The sequence below is a fragment of the Ammospiza caudacuta genome, chromosome Z, assembly GCF_027887145.1.
Source record: "Ammospiza caudacuta isolate bAmmCau1 chromosome Z, bAmmCau1.pri, whole genome shotgun sequence".
Classification (NCBI taxonomy): Eukaryota; Metazoa; Chordata; class Aves; order Passeriformes; family Passerellidae; genus Ammospiza; species Ammospiza caudacuta.
Genome location: NC_080632.1, coordinates 60,872,325 through 60,892,232, shown reverse-complemented (window position 1 = coordinate 60,892,232; position 19,908 = coordinate 60,872,325). Strand labels below are relative to the sequence as shown.

The 19,908-nt window shown below is 40.6% G+C and overlaps 1 protein-coding gene and 1 long non-coding RNA gene across 2 annotated transcripts in view; one reads left to right on the top strand and one right to left on the bottom strand.

Annotated features, from left to right (window-relative positions):
* The first annotated feature begins 2,086 nt into the window (after positions 1-2,086).
* Positions 2,087-14,155, top strand: ARRDC3 (arrestin domain containing 3). The gene is made up of 8 exons (XM_058823234.1): positions 2,087-2,553; positions 5,763-5,844; positions 8,373-8,520; positions 9,752-9,854; positions 10,241-10,497; positions 10,899-11,061; positions 11,860-12,014; positions 13,396-14,155. Exons 1-8 carry the CDS (start codon positions 2,274-2,276, stop codon positions 13,450-13,452), a joined length of 1,245 nt encoding a protein of 414 aa, XP_058679217.1. The 5' UTR covers positions 2,087-2,273; the 3' UTR covers positions 13,453-14,155.
* LOC131571105 (uncharacterized) overlaps positions 13,808-19,908 on the bottom strand; it is a 28,436-nt gene continuing 22,335 nt past the window's right edge. Inside the window, exon 3 of the long non-coding RNA XR_009275941.1 lies at positions 13,808-13,901. This is a non-coding gene — a long non-coding RNA (uncharacterized LOC131571105). The remainder of the gene's footprint in view (positions 13,902-19,908) is intronic.

Sequence of the window (19,908 nt, the reverse complement as noted above, 5' to 3'; positions counted from 1 at the left end):
AATGAAGTTTTTCAGAAATGCAGAGGCCAGAGACTGGTGGAAGGCAGTGTTGGCAGTCCCGCCCTTTGCCACAGGGTGGCATGAAATGTATACTTTAGGAACACAAAAGTAAAATGAGTACACTATGGGAAGTATTAAAAAGACCAACAGAGGCTGAATGAGTGTGTGTTTTGGTAGGATGTGGGAAATGCATACATATACATACACAGATCCTTCTGCAGAACTGCGCATCTGAAGTTTAGTGTGCATAACACAGGATTAACTAAATCATGTCAGCCCGTTCAGTGGTCCAGATTTAAATCACATATAACCATACACAGAGTGTGGTGATCTAGGAGATGGCTGGTGAAAGGGAAGGTATGAGGTCTGCAGGGTACATACAGAGGATGATTTGCAGCAACTTAGCAAAGTATTTTATTCTTCCTCAACCAGTCTGGAATAGGCAAATGCAAGTAGGATGATTCTCTTCCTTACCCATCTTGATCTTTAAAAAATTTAAAATCCAGATGAATATCCACTGGAATAACAGATTTATATCTTCAGCTTCCTCAAAAATGCAATTGCTCTTTCTCATGTCTGCAGATTTGTCCCTGGGCAGGTGAACATTAAGAACCAGCCCAGAACTGGCAGGACAGGAGATATGACCCAAGCCTTGTGGATGAAAGCTGCATCCCACCTGGCTGCCAGCCTTTCTCAAGTCTATAGCAATTAGAGACCATGGAATTGTGGCTTCTATGACTAATGGAAAACACAATTATCTTTTAAATCACAGAACAGAAGAAAAATGTGCAAATAAACACATGCAAGAGACCACCTGAGTCTGAAAGCATGAGAGGAAAAAAAAAAAGCATTGTCAGAAGAGGAATTAAATCACCTCTGCTTCTCTTGGACGTATTCTTTTTATGGTTGGATTTCAGGATTTTGAAGGTCTTTTCCAGCCTCAATGATTCATTCTGTGATGTCGTGAGCTAAGGAAGTATGAATGCTTACCACGAGATGGTGTAAAAGCACAGAAAGTCCTAATTTACCCACAACAGACTTGAACCCCTTTGGCCACAAAAAATGCATGAGAATATCCACCAGGCCAAGGAAAATGTGACTTTTTTTTACTTGAGAAAAAAGCAGCAGGAATAGGCAAACACTTTCAAAACTGAAGTGTTGACATGAAATGTTAGCAGTGTATGTCAGTTTAGGCTCCCCAAAGCATGGTGTCTTGGGGGATGTCATCCACCACCATCATACTTCTCACTGAAAATTTTGTGTCAGCAGGGAAGTGTGCAAGAATTAGCTAATGTAGCATTAAATAATGAAACCCAGAGTGTTTACCAGAGAAACAGAACTACCAAAGTAATAATAATAATAATAATAAAAAAATCAACTGTTGGAAACACTTAAAGGGAGGATCTGCAGCAATGTAATTTGTATTACTGGGACAGTCATTGATACTAGAATATTTAAATTCAGATGAATCAGTACTGATTTTCAAAAGTCTACAGTGAAGATTCTCACGTAGTACAATATATACCACCCCAAAAGCCAGGACTGCTTTTTATTTTTTACCCTGTTTTTCTATAATTTTTCTACGATTCCCTATCAAGCTTTGCTTAATTCTTTCCCATCTTTAGATACACACAGACAGAGGGAAAAAAAAAAAAAAAAGCCAAGCCCCCCCCCCCCAAACTTAACCAAACAAACGCAAAAAACCTCAAAGCAGCAAAATCCTACCAACCGAACAAAACCAAAGCCAACGAAACAAACCCAAAACCCAATTGCCAGTTTCAGAACAAGGTCTGTTAAGCGAAGCGTAATTTTCATCTCCTCGCAGAGGCTGGGTACACGGCCATCCTCCCTGGGGCGGCCGACCGCACCAACGCGGCGTTCACCTGCGGCGCGCGCCCGAGGAGCGGCGGCGCGCGCACGTCCCACTCCGCGCGCCCGAGGAGCGGCGCTTCCCGGAGTCAGCGGCGGCGCCGCGGGGTCGGAGCTGCCCCAACGGGGCGGGGCGGCGCATGCGCGCCCGCGCTTGTTTGTCACCCGCCTTATAAGGCGGGGCCGGCGGCGGCACGGCAGCGCCTTTGTGGCGAGACGCCGTGTCGGCACCAGCGCCGCCCGCGCCGGGGCCGGGGCTCCCCGCCGCCCCCATGAGCCGCCTGTAGGGTCGGCGCCGCCGCACCCCTGCGCCCCAGGGGCTCGGGGTTGGTTGTTTTTGGCTTCCCCCTTCCCTTTATTTTTTTTTTCTTACAGTCTATTTTTGTACACTTTGCTATAAAACCATGGTGCTGGGGAAGGTGAAGAGTCTGACGATAAGCTTTGACTGTCTGAATGACAGCAATGTCCCTGTGTACTCTAGCGGGGATACAGTCTCAGGAAAGGTCAGTCTAGAAGTAACTGGGGAAATTAGAGTGAAATCCCTTAAAATCCATGCAAGGGGGCACGCTAAAGTACGTTGGACTGAATCGAGGAATGCTGGATCCAACACTGCCTATACACAGAACTACACCGAAGAAGTGGAATATTTCAACCATAAGGACATCCTCATCGGCCACGAGAGAGGTAAGGGCTGCGATGCTTTATTTTTTTAATGGAAAAAAAGCATGTATCTTTGTGTCACCCCGGTTTAGCCCTGTCTTTTAACGGGTGCTTTGGAGAGCAGACATGCCCAGGGTCGTATCTTGGCGATGGAGGTACGTATAGGAGATGCATTTGCAAAGTACCTGCAACCAGGAGAACTCTCTTGCCCTTCAATACGGCCATATATTAATAAATGGGGTTTCTTGAGTGTTTTAGTTTTTTTTCCCCTGGTGATAATTAGTAGGATATGCCGTACCATGGGGAAAAACAGCTGTAAAATCACAGCCTGATGGGCAGCGGACTTTATTGGCAGAATCCAAGTTGAAACACAGTGAAAGCATAAAAACCATCCTTTTTGACACGTGCGGGGTTCTGCCGATGCTGTTGGGGTGATAATACAATGATTTTTTCAGGATGGCTGATTACTGGCAGATAAAAGAGTCTCCCTGGCTTATTTTGACATATCACCACCCCACGTGTAATTTTTTCCTCATTTCAGTATTGCCCTCGCCCTGGTAAAAAGCTTTCATTTCCTCGGGATGCTCCTACACGCCGCTCGGTAGTGGGGGTTACGGCGATGTAAGGATGTGTCCGAAAAGCCCTTGATGAGGAGCAAAAGGAGGGGGAGGAGAGAGAGAGGGGGGAGTGGTGTTGCGTAATGGAAGCACCTCTCCCAAAACTGGGGAGATGAGGACCTCCTGCTCCCCACTTCCCACTCGAGCCACCCTGGTGTCCCCACCAAGTGCGGACCCCTTCGCCGGGGGCGTGGAAGCGCTGGGCCTCAGGGTTGTCTGTGTTTTTTTATTTCTTTTTCCTCCGAACTTCGCAGCCTTTGTTCGAAGCGGTTCAATCCTGTTTGGGACCGGCTTTGGAGGAGGGGGGTGGGCCGCCCGCTCCGCGCAGATTGGCCGCACGCGTCAGGTGGTGGCGATGACTTAATTCCCCAGCGCAAGAAAATAATGTTAAAAACCGGTTATGTAATTTTTTGTGCTGCTTGTCGCCTTTTTTTTTTTTTCCCTGAATATGCATCGTATACTCTGCAGCAATGCGATGTTTCTCGTTCTTTCCGGAAAAAAAAAATGAATGTAATTTTTGAACAACTCCGGGCGGCACCGAGCCCTTCATACAGTATACCCGAGCTCAAAGCTGTAGCAGAACTCGGGACTTTTTTTATTTGCTTCAGGTATCGCGCATACCGCGCTAACGAGGTGACTTGCGGCTCCCACCCATCTCCTGCCACCGCCTCAGGAATCACTCGCCCGAGCATAACTTTCCGCACCTCTGGACGGCGGGTTCCCAGAGCTCGTGGATGGGAGTCTGCAGCAGGACCCTCCCGTGTTGGGGGGAGCACGCGTGGGAGCGGGTGGGACAGGGGCCCCGCGGAGCCGCTGCCGGCGGCCACCTTTCAATGAGTGCCCCGAGCGCAGACCCGCGGCCCGGCCGCGCCCCCCGCCGCCCCCTGATTGGCCGGCCGTGGTTTGTTGCCCTGTTGCTAAGGCGATGCCCGCCGCTGATTGGCGGGGGTGAGGGAGCAGGTTTCGCTGCCTGCCCCCGGCGGGCAGGGGCCTCTCCCCGAGGCGCTGGCTCGGTGCAAAGCACCTCAGAGAGAGAGGGCAGGGGGATGCGCTGCCCTCAGTCTCGTCCTTGCCGCCTCCCGTCGCCGGTCCCATCACCTGAGGGGTCTAGGCCCGGCGCGGGTGGCGGAAGGGTCCGCCCTCGGTGCGGAGCCGGCGGGCGCAGCGCACGCAGCGTGTGAGGGAGAGCGGCGGAGCTGGCGGCGCTCCGCGCGCGCCGGTTCAGGCCGGTCGGCTCCTGCTCCAGCCCGCGCTGATTGACAGCTCAGCACTTGTTTACCGCGGCGCGGCGGGACTGCTGAGCTGGCAGGAAGGGGGGGCCGGGCCCAGAGCGGCGCAGCCATCGCCGACAGCGGCGCTCCCCTCCTCGGAACAGAATTAAACTAAAAATAAATAAATCAAATAGAAGAAATAGTTATTGAAAAAAAACCCTAACGCAAAGCGACAGTGTAGAAGCCCACCCTCACTCCGACGCATTGTCTCGCTTTTTCATCACATTTTCCTGACCCACGGAAAATGTTGCGTCCTGAAGGTGTATTTATTTCCGCATCTTGCTGCTAGGAGGGTGTTTGTTTTTTTTTTGTTTGTTTTTTTTTTTTTCTTTTTTTGCTTGTTTTGTTAATTTGTTTTTAAAATTTCGGTATTTACACTGTAGGAAGTAGAGCATCAGCTCTTCTATAGGACAATAGAAACTTAGAACCCTTCTGCATGCCTCCATTAATGCTTCAGCGAGTCACGCATAAGCTGTTCCCTTTCACTTTATCTCTGTATAACCCCTTTTATAATTCCAGACGTTTTTGACTGCGAGGTGACCAGCAATTTTTCACTCGACTTTTATTTTAATCAAGTCAGCGTTTTTCTGGTTTGATGTCAGAATGAACTACAATTTTCTTGTGGCATTTGAAGCTGTACAAATAATCGTGACCATAAACAAGGATTAGCATTCCTGGCATAAAACCAGAAAGTATCTATGCTCTGTCTGAGCAAGATCAAGTTAATCTATTAAAGAAATGAAAGGTTTAGCTCTAGATAGCATTAGTTGGGCAACTTGCCATTTCCTATGCCCCTGAATCTGTCGGGTACTTTCTGGGTGTTGCTCGTATGCTCTTACTCCTTTCTCGCACGGTTTTTTTTTTTTTTGTGTGTGTGATTAATGTGGGGACACTGTTGCCAGGCAGGAGATACAAAGAACCTGAATTTCTAAATTTAATCTTAAGTAGCGGACTTGGTACTGTTAATACTGGTGAAAGCCAGCTCTGGTTCATTCTGACTAGCAACTGCAGTGGAAAAGCAGCATGATTTCCTCTACGGACCTTGAATGGAGGCCTTGAAATGGCAGCAGTTGAAACTGTGTCACTATTCAGAGTCAAGATTATATTAAAACATTAACCTCTAAGGTTCTCTCTAAGGCCTGCAGTCTTGCCTACCTTTCTGTCAGTCAGAGTTGGCCCTGAATTCCAGCAGTTAATAAGTAATGGACTGGGAGACCCTTGTTCCCGGGACATCACATTGTTCAGGTCTTGTAATGTGTGAGGAAACTGCTTTTTTCTGGAAGAAAAGCCTACACCAGGTATACCGTGTGCAGCAGGATTAGCATGTTGGTTTTTTCTCTTTTAGATGATGACAATTCAGAGGAAGGCCTTCACACCATCCATTCAGGAAGGCATGAATATGCATTCAGCTTCCATCTTCCACAGACGTAAGTACCCCCTCAGAGTCCTCCTCCACACAGGGCTCTGCTGCCCACCCACCTGACCAAAACTCCTGCTGTGGGTGGAGGGGAAACCTTTTCAATGGTAGTAAGAATTGTGCTTGTAACATGCAGTAGAGAACATAATCTCATTAAACTGAAGAGGTTGCTTTTACACTGATATACCCATCCTTTTTTAAAAAAAATTTCCATAAAAAAGGAGCTCACTGCTGCCCAGTTGCTCTCTTTCTTTTTACCAAGTGTTACTGACGGACTAGATATTCCAGTCTATTTCCCCTTCCCAAGAGGAGGGAGAGGAACTTGAACTGTCACTGAAGTCCTGCAGAGTGGCTGAAATACCTTCTAACTCAACCATTTACTGGAGTTATGCAGACCAGCAGAACTAGAGATAAGATCACAGTGGAATTGAGCCTTGTTTGGTCTCAAGTCTGGAACACTGGCTAGTTTACTTAGATTTCAACAAAAGAGGAGGTTGTTCTTAATCAGATGTAAGTACCCAGGGTGGCTATTTATGCAGTAAGCCTGGGTAGAAACAAACTTAAGAATGAGTGGTTAGAGTAAGAAGAATTTTCCTACCAAATCCCATTTGGTTTAGAAAACAAAGGCAAAGCAAGAGTAAGAGCAGAAGTTTGTCCTGGTAAGATAAAAATTGCTGCCCCACTCCTGTCTGAAATATGTAAGGTAGGCACTGTGGATGTAAGATTGGACATAATAAGAGCTGGAAATATGGAAATGAGATAAAAATACAAGTTCCAGTAAAATCAGATAAGCAGGAAAAGGGGGAGTATGAGTATGGATAAAAAATGAGTCTTTTGCTGTAAAAGGCAAGTTTAATTAAATTAAATTAAAAACTTTAAAGTTGCTGAAAAATTGGCAGTTTTATGTGAATAAGCTCACTGCCTAATATTAAGGTTGTTTATTAGAGGTGCTTGTTTTAGCAAAATGTGCAGGTGGCAAATACTTCTACATTTTCAAAGTGAATGCCACAGGACTTCTACATAGTTTCAGTAAGATTTTCTGGAAACACCTGTAAACATGGAGATTTTTAAAGACAATTTAGCATTTTGTAAAAATCTCAACAGTAAGGCCAGTAGTACTGATTTTCTCTTGAATTTAAAGGGGCATTAAAAAAAAAAAAACAAAAAAAAAAAAAAAAAAACAAAAAAACAAAAAATCCCATACCCAAAACATTAAAAACATGAACATGCAAAGCTTAGCTTGAAGTGAAACAGCCAGATAGCAGGCATTGGTCAAATCATTGGTTCTTTCTAAGTGCCATGAGAGAATAGCTGTTAAGCCAGTTTTTAATAATACTGGAAAAACAAAGACTGATATTAAAAGCCTGAACTTTGACACTGCCTACTTACTTGCTATTTTGTGTTATAGAAATATAAAATATTTCTAAAACTGACTTGAACTTCAGAGCAACAGTGGAAAGATGTGCATCATCCTTACTGATTTTTCCCTTACAAAATATGGGACAGAATGAAAAACTGAAGTTCTAATTGCATTATTAGGGGAAAAAACTAAACATTTCAAATGTGCAAATAGTGAAGTCAAACCTGTAACTGAAAGAATAATTCTAGTTAAGCACTAGCATGGCTAGTATTACTCTCTGTGGAAAATATGAAAATGTTACAAATACTTTATTTTAATGTATATATAAGTATGTATTCAGAACATAGTGAAATACAAAAAATTTCTAAATCATTTATTAAAAAATACAAAAATAAAGGGAATAAGCTACAAAAACTACTGTTAATTTGAAATAATTGTACTTTAAAGATACTTTATGATACTACAGTAAAAAAGGCAGTGTTCACAGATCTGGAAATACTACCTGCATCATCCTTCTTCCAGCTTCTAAATAGGCTTCCTTCTTTTGACAAATTTCAGAGTAGTCTTCATGATTTTATATGTGTGTGTGTATATAAATACATATATGGCTATATGTGTGCATTCTTAAGTATTATAAATGTTTTAAGCTGTCTCATCAGGGTAGAGAAAGATTAGAAGGTGCTCAAAATAGCCTCTCTTCAGAACTCCATGTTGTAATATTTACTCTGCTTAAGGTGAACCTAACTATGGAAGTGCTGAGTTGCAGCTAAAATTAACCTGATGTTGAGCTACTGACCAAGTAAATATACACAATGGCGACATCCAAAACTATAAGTGGTTGGTGCTAATGGTAATACTAAATTGGTAGTCAAAAGGGCATACTTTACCTCAGATGTGGAAGTGGCCTCTTAAGCTTAAAGAAAATCTGTGCTCTCCTGGCATTTTTCTAGTACAATTCTCTAATTGATTCCTAAAATCTATGAAAAACTACAGTAGGATAAATTGGAGATGATTTTTTCTCCCATCTTTAATTATTGAATTTTTCTGAGATACTCTGCATTAAGTACTACAGTGCATTAAAAATGCAGTTCTATATACTACTAATCACTGACTTGATCAATTGTATCATTATTAGACAGAAAGACTTTACTCAGTTTTGACCTTTGTGTCCTGCACAGACCACTTGCTACCTCATTCGAAGGCAGACATGGCAGTGTGCGCTATTGGGTGAAAGCCGAATTGCATAGGCCTTGGTTTCTACCAGTAAAATTAAAGAAGGAATTTACAGTCTTTGAACATATAGATATCAACACTCCTTCATTACTGGTAAGAATTGACAGAATTATTCATTTTTTATTTCTGGCATAAAAAAATAATGAAGTTTAATAACTGAAACAATATTCATATCTAATTTTACCTAATACATTACCTGATACTTACTTGATACTTAGTTACAGGCAATCTTTTAAGTATTACATTAGTTCTGCAACTCTGTAAGTTCTTCCATTTTAAAAGCTGTGTTTTCCTGTACTTGGAGTTGCTTTACTTTTAAGATATGTAAAATGTTTTTGTCAGATTAAATTAATACTAAATTGTTAAGTGTGAGTAAAAAGGAAAATTTTGAGAACTGTTCTTCTTTGATTCTGAAGTAAAAACAGTGACACTTAAAAGAATTAGTGTGACAGACTGCAAACTTAAAAATGCAAAGTAAATAATGTACTGGTGTGCATAATTGATCATTTTCATATGGATCGTTTTCTACCAATGGGGAGAAATTATCACAATGCTCTATAATCTTTTTCTGAAGTATCATTTCATTAAAACAATTTCAATGTCACAATTCCTTTCAATGAGGATTTGAGTTCAATCAGACCTAAAATTCCATTCTCCACCACCCTTCTTCAAATTCACCCCCCATGGAGAGGGGAAAAAATTCTCAAAATCCATTGAAATAGGTTTCTTGTGTGTATGGGTGAAAAATCAGATTTGCACGAAGATGTTGGTCTTGCACAAATTCCATTAAAATCAAAAGACTCTCATTTGACTTTATTGGGCTTTGGATCAAGTCCTAAATCCTGGTGTCATGTAAAATACCAAAGTCTGTTTAATACAGATGAAATGGGATCATTTTGAAACAGGAAATAGCAGGAGTCAAGGTTACTGTACTGTACCTTAGTTACTGTTTCTGAAATACTATACTGCATAGAGATAGACATTTTAGTTTACTGGTAAATTAAAAGCTCTTCAGCAATATGGTGGGATATGTAGACTTAAAAGCCTTTCTTAAGCTGTGCTAAATTTATTTATGTATAAAAACTTGTTTTAAGTGTAACTGCAGTATGAAGTGTAGCAAAAAAGCAGTGTTGATGAGTATGGAATTAGACTAAAGCTTATAGTTTGCATGGTGCAGTTTGCTTGAGGTTTTCCCCTCTAAATAAAACTAGATATGCTTATCAAAATGCATAGAATGTATATAATAAATATTTTCTGTGTTGATTAGACAGATTAAAAGATTCGTGGAGCACTCTATTAAATGGAAAATGTTCTTTTCTTGCAGTCACCCCAAGCAGGCACAAAAGAAAAAACTCTCTGTTGTTGGTTTTGTACCTCAGGCCCAATATCCTTAAGTGCCAAAATTGAAAGGAAGGGCTACACCCCAGGTACGTAACAGAAGTAATTATAGGAAATGTTTTTCCTTCCCTTTTAAAATGACACTGTGTGCTTAGCTGCTGTTATATATAAAAGAAATACTTAAACTATTCTTGCCATTTTGGTTTTCTTTCATCTGTCTTGGTATTTTAAATGACTGATTTTGTTTGCTTGCTCTGTCTCCATATTGTTAAAGGACATTGCTTTTATTGGCCTGTGCATTTTTCTGTTAGGTTTACTTCATGGTGACCTTACTCCTGCTAGCATCAGTGGATATTGTTCAAAGTGTGGAGCATTGCTAGCAGCATCCACTGCCTTATAACAGTCCACAGTATGTGCCAGCTTGTTTCAGTTGCCTTTCAAATACATAGAAAAAATGAAATGTTGCTTTTTTCAGGTGAATCAATTCAGATCTTTGCTGAGATTGAGAACTGCTCTTCCCGTGTGGTGGTGCCAAAGGCAGCCATTTACCAAACACAGGCATTTTATGCCAAAGGGAAAATGAAGGAAGTCAAGCAGCTTGTTGCTAGCCTGCGTGGGGAATCCTTGTCATCTGGCAAAACAGAAACTTGGAATGGCAAACAGTTGAAAATTCCACCTGTTTCTCCTTCAATTCTTGACTGTAGTATAATCCGTGTGGAGTATTCACTGATGGTATGTTGGATTGTTTAATTGGAGCAAGAGTAGTTTCCATGATTCCTTGCAAATTGTTAACAAAGCATTGTGAACTGCTAACTAGTTACAAAACAAGTACATAGCCTAGCATTAGGTGTCCTAACAGGAATTCTGTGAGTAAATTCAGTTTAAATCTTGCATATTCTAAGGAAATGTGTTACAAGTGTGTGACATTTCCATGTGAGGACTTGTGTTAAGAGTATAGAACTGCCTTTGTCTTGGAGGGCTGTTTGTCTCCATAGGGACATTGACTTTAAAATGAAAGAACATGAAATTTCAGCCACTTGTGAAAAATTACATGGCTGGAGATTTTAGTCTAATAATTTGGAAGTGCTTATACAAACCTATTTTTAATCTTTCATTTTTATGTTGTTCTTTAGGTATATGTGGATATTCCTGGCGCCATGGATTTATTCCTTAACTTACCACTGGTCATTGGCACCATTCCTCTACACCCCTTTGGTAGCAGAACATCAAGTGTAAGCAGCCAGTGTAGCATGAACATGAATTGGCTTGGTCTGACACTGCCTGAAAGACCAGAAGGTAACCTGACAAAGCAAGTCTGTTTTGATTTTTATGTGCTTTATTCATTGCTGTCATGCAAACAGACAAAAACTATGTTCTTCATAATAAGGTCCATAGAAGGTCCTTTGTGGATGCTTCCTTGCTACCTGCTTGCTCTGTGTAGAAGAATGGAGTTCCCCTCTTTGCCTTCTTCTCTCAGATGTGCAAGAAGTGGAATTCAGCTGCTTGGAAGCTGGTACAAGTGAAGGCACAGAGTGCCATTGTACCTGGGCAGAATTAATTCTGCCTCCAGTATCCCAGCTGTATCCTTGGTTGTAAGTCAGTGTAACCTGTCAGAATAGCAGTTAAGGTGATCTTTATTAGTAGCCAAAACATTGTGAAAGGATAATGTAATCCATTTCAGTGGGAATCTCTTTTGTTGAAGGAGAAGCTCTGTAGCTTCTCTCTTTTTGCATATAAACATATGGAGTTTTAATGTACAGATCCCAGACTGATGATGGAATCCAGAGAAATGCAATGTTCTGTCATTCCTGCCTGGAACAGAAATTCAGTGTTCTGAGTATGCTTTAAATCTGAAGGTGATAATTAAGCCACAATGAGCAATGGTCAGTCTGCTGTTGGATTTGAGCATAGCTGTAAAACAAACCACAGCAGTCTACCCTCTTTTTCATGTTCAATAACTGTGTAAAAATCACGGAAGTAATTTATCTAAATGCTGGTGCATTTTACAGTATAAAAGTTTAATATTTATCATGTTACGTGTTTTGACGTGCGTAAGAACTTGTTGTTCGAACCGCGTGTGCCTTTTCCGTGCAGCCCCTCCCAGCTATGCAGAAGTGGTGACGGAGGAGCAGCGGCAGTCCAGCCTTGCACCCTTGGGTGTTTGCGATGACTTTGAGAGAGCGCTTCCAGGACCACTGTTTGCATACATCCAGGAGTTCCGTTTTCTGCCTCCACCCCTCTATTCAGAAGTAGGTACCTCAAAATATAATTATGAATGTGCTGTTGCTTTGAGTTCTGTCATGTGGAATAAATGTAAGAAACTGTTTCTACTTTAAGAAAACTAGGACAAATAAGCAAAAATATGAAATGTAACTTAGTTTTAGCAAAGTGCAGGTAAATTGCATAAAAAATTTTCCAGGTTTCTTCACTATTTTAATGTTTCATAGAGATTCTGAAATTGTTTTGCGCTCTCTCAGCAACTTATTAAAGTTATATTGCATTATATATGTAATACATGACATTAGTGAATACCAATGTTCTGAGTCTACAGATGCACAACAAACTTTTTCACCTCTACTCTCTAAAAGTACTCTGTATTTTTAGCTCTTTGTATGTATTACTTTCAGAATTTCCATGCAGACAGGATACAGAGGTGCTCTTTCTGGCTTAGGTTTCTCTAAATGCACAGTTCAAACATTTCTGTCTGCAAGTTAAGTTCTGTGAAAGTCACTCAATAACTGGGACACAAGTTCAGGCTTCAAAAGCCATGTTCATATTTTTCAAAGCAGTGGTATAGGACAAAATAAAATAGTGCCCTTTGGCTAAATCTTGCCTGGATCCACCCACTCGTGATTGTTTCTTTTCCTCTTGAAGCACTTAATCTGCTAGTGAGTGAGTGGCCTGTTTTTTGTGTCTTTTCTATATCATAAGCCTAGAATACAACTCAGGGGCTTTTCATTTTAGGTGCCCTAAATATTTAGAAGTAAGTTTTTCCTTTGTTCTAAATAATGTATTTTTAAAATAACTGACCAAACTATGTAATGTCCACTTAAACTATATTTCCTATTGAGTTTTGGAGACCTAAGTTAGAGACCATGTTCTTCACCTCCTTCCTTTTGTTGAAAAGAAGAGGAGGTAATGTGTGGTACACATGAACTTCTGAAACATTTTATGGGTTTTTTCAGGATTGATTACTTAAAAATTAAATAGAAGAACTTTTTACTAATAATTTTGTGCCTTTTTAAGTCAAATGTCTTCCAAAATCAATTTAGTATTTAAAGTTACTTGTTAAAGTGTTGAGTCCAGTTGTCTTCTTACTATGCAATAAATAATTTAGAATATTTGTGCTACTAGCCGATTTTTTACGATTTCTTATTCCATGTTTGTGCTTATTCTTAAGCTACCATCAACATGCAGTTTAAAGTGTTTCACTGTACTTAGTAATATTCAATTCAAAGTTTAATCTAATTTTTAGAGATGCTTCAGTTACCTGAGTAACTTTTGGATTGGGAATACCATTTATCTCTGACTGTCTTGGACTTTAAAATGTTGGTGTTTGGATTGATTTATTTTCTAGCAATCAGTTCTAAAAATACCTTAGGTTGTTGTGTTTTTTTCTCTTTTGTTTAGATTGATCCAAACCCAGATCAACCCACAGACGACAGACCATCTTGCCCTTCTCGTTGAAAGAATCCATAAGAAGCTGACTTGACTTGGGTTTGGAATTGTACCTGCCATGTTGAAGGTCAAGGCATCATAGTGGAGACACGCTTTCAGAGAAAGTGGGTTTGCTCTTGCCTGTGTGGTGAATAAATGAAAACAACCTGTGATCATGCTTTGAAGCCTACAGTAACGTTGTAGGACTGCTCCACATGCTTGAAGAACTGAGCTTTCCCCCCTCCCTCTTAAATACTGGCACATACTAGGAGCAGCCTTACTAACCTACAGTCATGTGTGTCCAAACACTCAAACCACATTAAGAGAGGTTTGGCTTCCTCTTACAATTTGGAAATTTGCACATGCTTATTGCTTACCTTGTGCGGTTCAGTGTCACTACAGCTTTTTCTCATTTACGCTGGACAGTTGTTACCCCTTTCTTATGTCTTGTGGCCCGCACAATAAGGAGCAAAAGAAAGCTTTGACAAAAAAGAAAGAAACAAAAACCCAACAGTAAGAGACTTTGACAAATGCACTGACTTTTCTTTTTTTTTTTAATTTAATGTAGCCTGGACTTTACCTACATATGCACATGCTCAGAATTGTCCTAGTAGGCTGATCATGTATCACCTCTTCAGCTTGGATCCTATTGTGGATTTATTTTACAAACATCAAATGCCTTCAAGCCAATCCTCCTTGCTGTATGTTTTGCAGCCTACTGTAGTAGATAAGCAACAGATATGGGGATAGGGAGGGAGGGTGAAGAGTTAAGAGAAAGAAACTAATAAACTTTGTCAAGATTGTATACTTTCTTGATTTCTTTTAAGAATTTGTTGCCTTTCTACTATTATCGCAAAGCAGCATTTTGTTACAGACTGCCTAAAAATCACTTAATCTCAGGTGAACTCATCACTTGCCAAACTGTTGGAATGCTATTTGTTTTTTTACATTGCACTGTTGAGTTAGTTCTTTTTTTTTTGTGTTTGTGTTTTGTTTTTTGTTCTTAACTTGAGAGGGAGATCTGGAATAAGGACATACACAAAAGTTACAAAATCCTCCTCATTCCCATTTCTCTTTCTGCATTTAAAAAAAAATGTTCAAGTTGTGAAGCTCTAAAAAAAAAGGCATAAATGAAAGCAGCACCAGCAGACACCAGCTGTTCCTCAAAAGAGTATTAGAAGGAAGTGGTCATACACTGTTTGGATTCACAGACAGATCAATATCTCAAGTAGTAGGGATAGGAAGTGAAAGTGAATTTATTTTTATATATAGCTACTTAATCACCAAAAATTCTATATGTGATGAGTCTAGAAGAAAGTATATTTCAAACTGTGGGCAAAGCTTCTTTTATGCTAAGAGCTCAGTTTGTGCACTTTGTATTACCTTCAGGGTTTATGATACTGTACAAGATTAGAAGTGTAATTAAAGTGAGAAAGATCAGTGTTACCAGCCATACTTAAATATGAGTTAGCTGGAAGTGCTTTGATAACTGCATCTTCTGTGGCACTCTGAAGAGCTTTAAAACAAACAGAACACTGAATTATACCATGCATTCATGCAGAATGCAAGAAACCGTATGGAAAGAGCACTTGTCCTTAAGTGTGCCACAGGAAAAAGAGGGCAATGGAGCCATTACCTGTGCTAACAAATGCCAGCGCTTACATGCTAGAGATGTACAATGAAAGTCAACTTTGCTCTTCAGAAGCCATGGAACACAGATCACTGACAAAGGGACACTCTTCTGGTCTTGACTATTTGAACAAATAAGATCTAATCCATCAAATACCTGTCTCCCTGTGCAATAAAAAAGCTCCGAAGAGAGTCAGAGAGGGGAGGCTGGTGTTTCTGCATGGCGCTCATTTTTAAAAACCTTTGCCTTGTTTTTAAGGCTTCATAAATGCGACAAATAGGCTTTTCCATAAGTGGCCTTTATGAGAACATGAAAGATCATTCATGTTTCAAAAATGACAACAGGGTGATAAAATACAAATGAGTCGCGTTTTAAGTGATTCAGTTAAAAGGCTTGGGCTTTGAGCAGGAATATTGGCAAGAAGGAAATTGGATGATGTTACTAGGCCAATTTTGTGGATGTCCCTTCCCTCTACCCTCTCCAACCAGACAATTTTTGAAGCTAATGGGATTGTTGGTATAAAAGGGCATTTGGTGGTTTTACTTTTTTTTTCCTTTTTTGTTCTTTTTACAGACTAGGGAACAATTGCTGATATACATAGCATTAAAGTACTTACTGCAATACAATGGAAAATTGCATATGAGGTGGGATTTACCAATATCATAGTAATTGACTTGGCATTTCGGCCTTTGTGATCAGAATGAAAAATTGTATAATGTTATCAAATAAAGACTTCCGGTTTAAATTACTCAGAGGCATTACTCTCCCACAAATATTGGTCAGTTCTCAGCATTATAAAACTTCAGGTTCACAGTTGAAACCCAGTATTTGATAGAGAATTCTGATCTGAATTAGGAAAAAGTAAGTAAAATCCAAACATTAGAGAAACAAAGTGCAATATTAAATGTTTGCTTTATAGATTATATTCTATGGCTGTTTGTACTTTCTTTTTGTTTGTTTTTAGTTTTGGTGCTGAATATGTCCTTGTAGACTCTTGTTTTAAGAAAACAATATGTGGAGAACAGTTTAATTTTTCCTATTGCTCTTCCTTGTGGAAAATAAACTTTTTTAAAAAAAAAGGTTTTAAATGTTGTATCTATGTGTAAAATGAAAAAAAAAAAAAAACCACAAGTATCACATAATACAGGAACTTACTGAAGGAAAACATTTATTGCTTTCTCAAAAACCAGAAAAACTGTTTTTAGAGCTATACTGCTGAGTACCATTGGAGTCTAGTTTAGGGATCCTGTCTCTTTTATTTACATCACTGAGCTCATGGGGCCAGATCCCAGATGGGAAATGCCTTTTTAGGACTGTATCACATTACAGCTGCGGTGACCCTGTTTTGAGGTGTCTGGTCCTTTGCCTGAGGATGTGACACAAATTTGGGGGGAATAGGAGGAAAGAGGGGAGTCACTTCAAAGGTCTAGTTTGCAGATAGAACTTTGACATGAAGTTTGTTGACTTGGGATGTAGATGTCCTTTGCTGTTCCATTGCAAGCAAGCAGATGTGGAAATGTGTGCCCTGTGCAGCGTTGTTGAGTCTCTGCTGTGTGCCAGCAGGGTTTCAGTGCTGCAGCATGTCCTGTGTGCTGCGCAAAATGGATTTGTCATCGTCCTTCAGGATCAGCATGTCATTTGACCTGTGAGAAGATCAGGGGCTTGAGTGGCAGGCCTGCCCTGTGCACCTCTGTTGGTGGTTGGGGCACTGGGCCACAGTGTTCCCACAGGACTCTTACCTTCAGGGAGGCAGCTGCTGACACGGGTGACACAAACATTGATCCAACAACCTACGTAATACAAACCATAGGACCTCCTCTCTAAGCAGAGCATTTCAGCTTAGTCTTAAATTTGTTTTTGGTGAAGAATTCAGACAGACTTAAGAGTTAAGTCCCTTCTTATTAATAACCCCGTTAATAATGCTTGCCTAAGTTCAGGTTAAAACCAATAAGAAATGTGAGGGTTGTCATTTTGCTGATCTGCTTGGAGATGTGTTACTGTGTATAACCTCTGCTAGCAAAGAAGGACCACACAGCTTCTCCCTAACTGCCCCATCAGTGGGCTGGGGAGGAGAGAAGAGTCAAGTGACAAGATTCATAAGTGGAGATAAAAACAGTTTAATAAAGCAAAAGCCACAGACACAAAGCAAACCAAGGAATTCATTCCCTATTTGCAGTGGACAGGCTTGGGTTCAGCCATCTCCAGGAAAGCAGAATTCCATCATACCTTAATGGTGACTTGGGAAGGCAAACTATCACTCTGAATGTTCTCTCACTTCTCCCCCACTTCTATATGCTGAGCATGATACCATGTATCCCAGAATATCCCTGTGATCAACTGGGACAGCTGATCCCCTCCCAACTCCTTATCTACCCCCAGCATACTTGCTGATGAGCTGATTCAAGAAGCAGGAAAAGACCTATATACATTGTGCGCTCTGCCCAGCAGTAACTAGAGCATCTCTGTGTTGTCAGTGCTGCTTTCTGTGCAAATCTGAAACACATCCCTGTAATTGCTGCTGTGACAGAAATTAGCTATCCCAGTCAAAACCAGAACAAATTCCTTCATAGCTAAGTGACTATGTATGCATATATATATATATATATATATATATATATATATATTTCTTTTTTTCATACCTACACAAAGCTTCTAGTGCTACATGACAGAGTAAGAATTTAAATTAGCACCATTAAAGGGACACTGCTAGCAGTTCTGTGCAACATGTGCAACATCTTGAAATACTACATTTTCACTCCAGTACCTCTCCTAACAAACTTAGCTGTATTGTCAGTGTTATAAATTTGGAAATTATCAAAGTTTTGTTATTTGAGACCTTGAGAATTTTAAAATGCAGATGGCTATTTCTTTAAATAAATACTATAAATGTAAATATATAAATATGTACAAAATCCTGTTACACCAGGATGTAAAACTAACTTCTCTTCCACCTCAGCCATCCATTAAAGTGGACAGAACAGCAGCAAGTTACAACTGCTTAAGCACTTGAGCTTTGAGAGGCAATGCTGCAATATGGATCAAGATTTTCTGGGAATTAGTTTGTTAAAACATGTACCTAGTACTTTTTAACCCCTTGCTAGATTTAAGCCCTCCCTTGTTTTACAGAAATGGACCACTACCTTGCTGTGATCTTCATCCACCTTACCTATCCACAGCAGAGCTACAAAGCATGAAGTCCAGCTACCGCAGTGATGAAGGGTCTCCAGAAGTAGCTTGTGAAGCTGGGCAGCAGCACAGCAATGCTTTTCCACAGGAAAACATATTTGCCTGGGCTGATGCTGCTGATCTGAACCAATTCCTGCAACTAGGTACATGGCTATGGGCAACTATTGCAGAGAGACAAATGCCCAGCAGAAATTTTTCATAGGCTAGTACTGCAGGAAGACATCTGTTCCTGGGGCCACAGAGGCCAGATGTCCCACATGTTGTGGATTTTGAGTGGAGTCCCCCTTCAGGGATCTACAGACGCATTAAGAGTTACCACCATTTGCACTGTATGACCATTTCTGTGGATTTTAGCTCCTGGATTTTTATGTTATTAGTGAAAGTCACTTGCAAAGGCACATTGTCAAGCACATTCCACCTTGACCTCCAGATCATATCCTGGATATAGCAGAAAAGTAACCTATAAGTTCTCCCAGCAGTCATTCACTCATGGAACTCCACCTGGATACAGCATGCTATTTCTAGAGCTGGATCTCCCTACCTAGTGGATGTTATGACAGAGCAGTAGCTTCTGAGTAGAGTCCAAGTGCTGCCCTGAAATCCAAGTTGAACAGTGCACCTTTCACCTAGTACAGCTCCTAATGGGGGATTCAGAGTTCAGAAGGACACTGCCTGTTGAGTTTTCTTCAGGCACTTTGCCTGAAATGTTTGTCATACTTGGATGAACATAAAAATTGAATTATTTAGATGTATTTTAAGGGGGAGAGGAATGTACAATTAAAATATTAAAAAGCACATCCAGATAGTTAGCCTGGCTCCGTGTGATAATTCTCCTGTGTTTTACACAGGAATAACTCATCTCTCTCTCTAAGGCAGTGCATTCCATCTACCATGCAGCTCCCTGCATGATCTCCTGCTGGGGCTCTTGAGGGGAATAACCAAGCACCCATGCATTCCTCTTAATCCCATGTCACTACCAAGAGTCTGTTGCCTTCCATCACCAGTCTTTTCAGGCTGAGCCATGCCTTTGACTCACCAACTCGCCACCAAATGCTTTGTAATGGTGAGGCCAAGACCTGTTACCTGTTTATTGGTTCAGTTAATGTTATTCCTGAAATGAACTGATGAATGTGATGCAATCAATCTTTCTCAAAGGAGAAGTGATACTTTTGTTTTCAGCTAAATAGTAGGTTGGAGCATAGGAGGAGGGGAAAAATTATTTTAAAACCTGGTTATTATTTATCTGGAAATTAATGCAATTTCCCAGAGCTATAAGAGACCTTGCTGTGATTGGCCTGCCTTGAATTAAAATTAAACTCCCCACTGCAGATGGTCAGTATTCAAGGCAAAGCTGTCATCGTTGCCCATCAGCTAAGAAACAGAATTTAAGAATACCTTCTGTAAAAGGTGTCAAGTAATCATCAGGTAATGACTTTTAATTAATAAATTGCTTTTTTATTATTTACACTCTTGCTTGGCGTGTCTACCCTAAGTCATTTGAAGTCTGTTGAAACTGGTCCATTTCTTCTGTAAGTAGCCCATTTTTCCTAGTTAAGAATGCCAAGAAAACAGATCATGATAACAACTGCAGCTCTAATTAAAAAAATATATTTCAGCATTAAATATGCAATATAAACAAAGAGAAGCCTGCAGCAATGTTTTACAGCTAT

Excerpts from the sequence above, each read along its gene's own strand:
- ARRDC3 (XM_058823234.1), top strand. The coding sequence starts at position 2,274 with ATGGTGCTGGGGAAGGTGAAGAGTCTGACGATAAGCTTTGACTGTCTG. Across the intron at positions 10,498-10,898 it reads GTGTGGAGTATTCACTGATG|GTATATGTGGATATTCCTGG; the intron begins GTATGTTGGATT and ends GTTGTTCTTTAG. Across the intron at positions 11,062-11,859 it reads ACTGCCTGAAAGACCAGAAG|CCCCTCCCAGCTATGCAGAA; the intron begins GTAACCTGACAA and ends TTTTCCGTGCAG.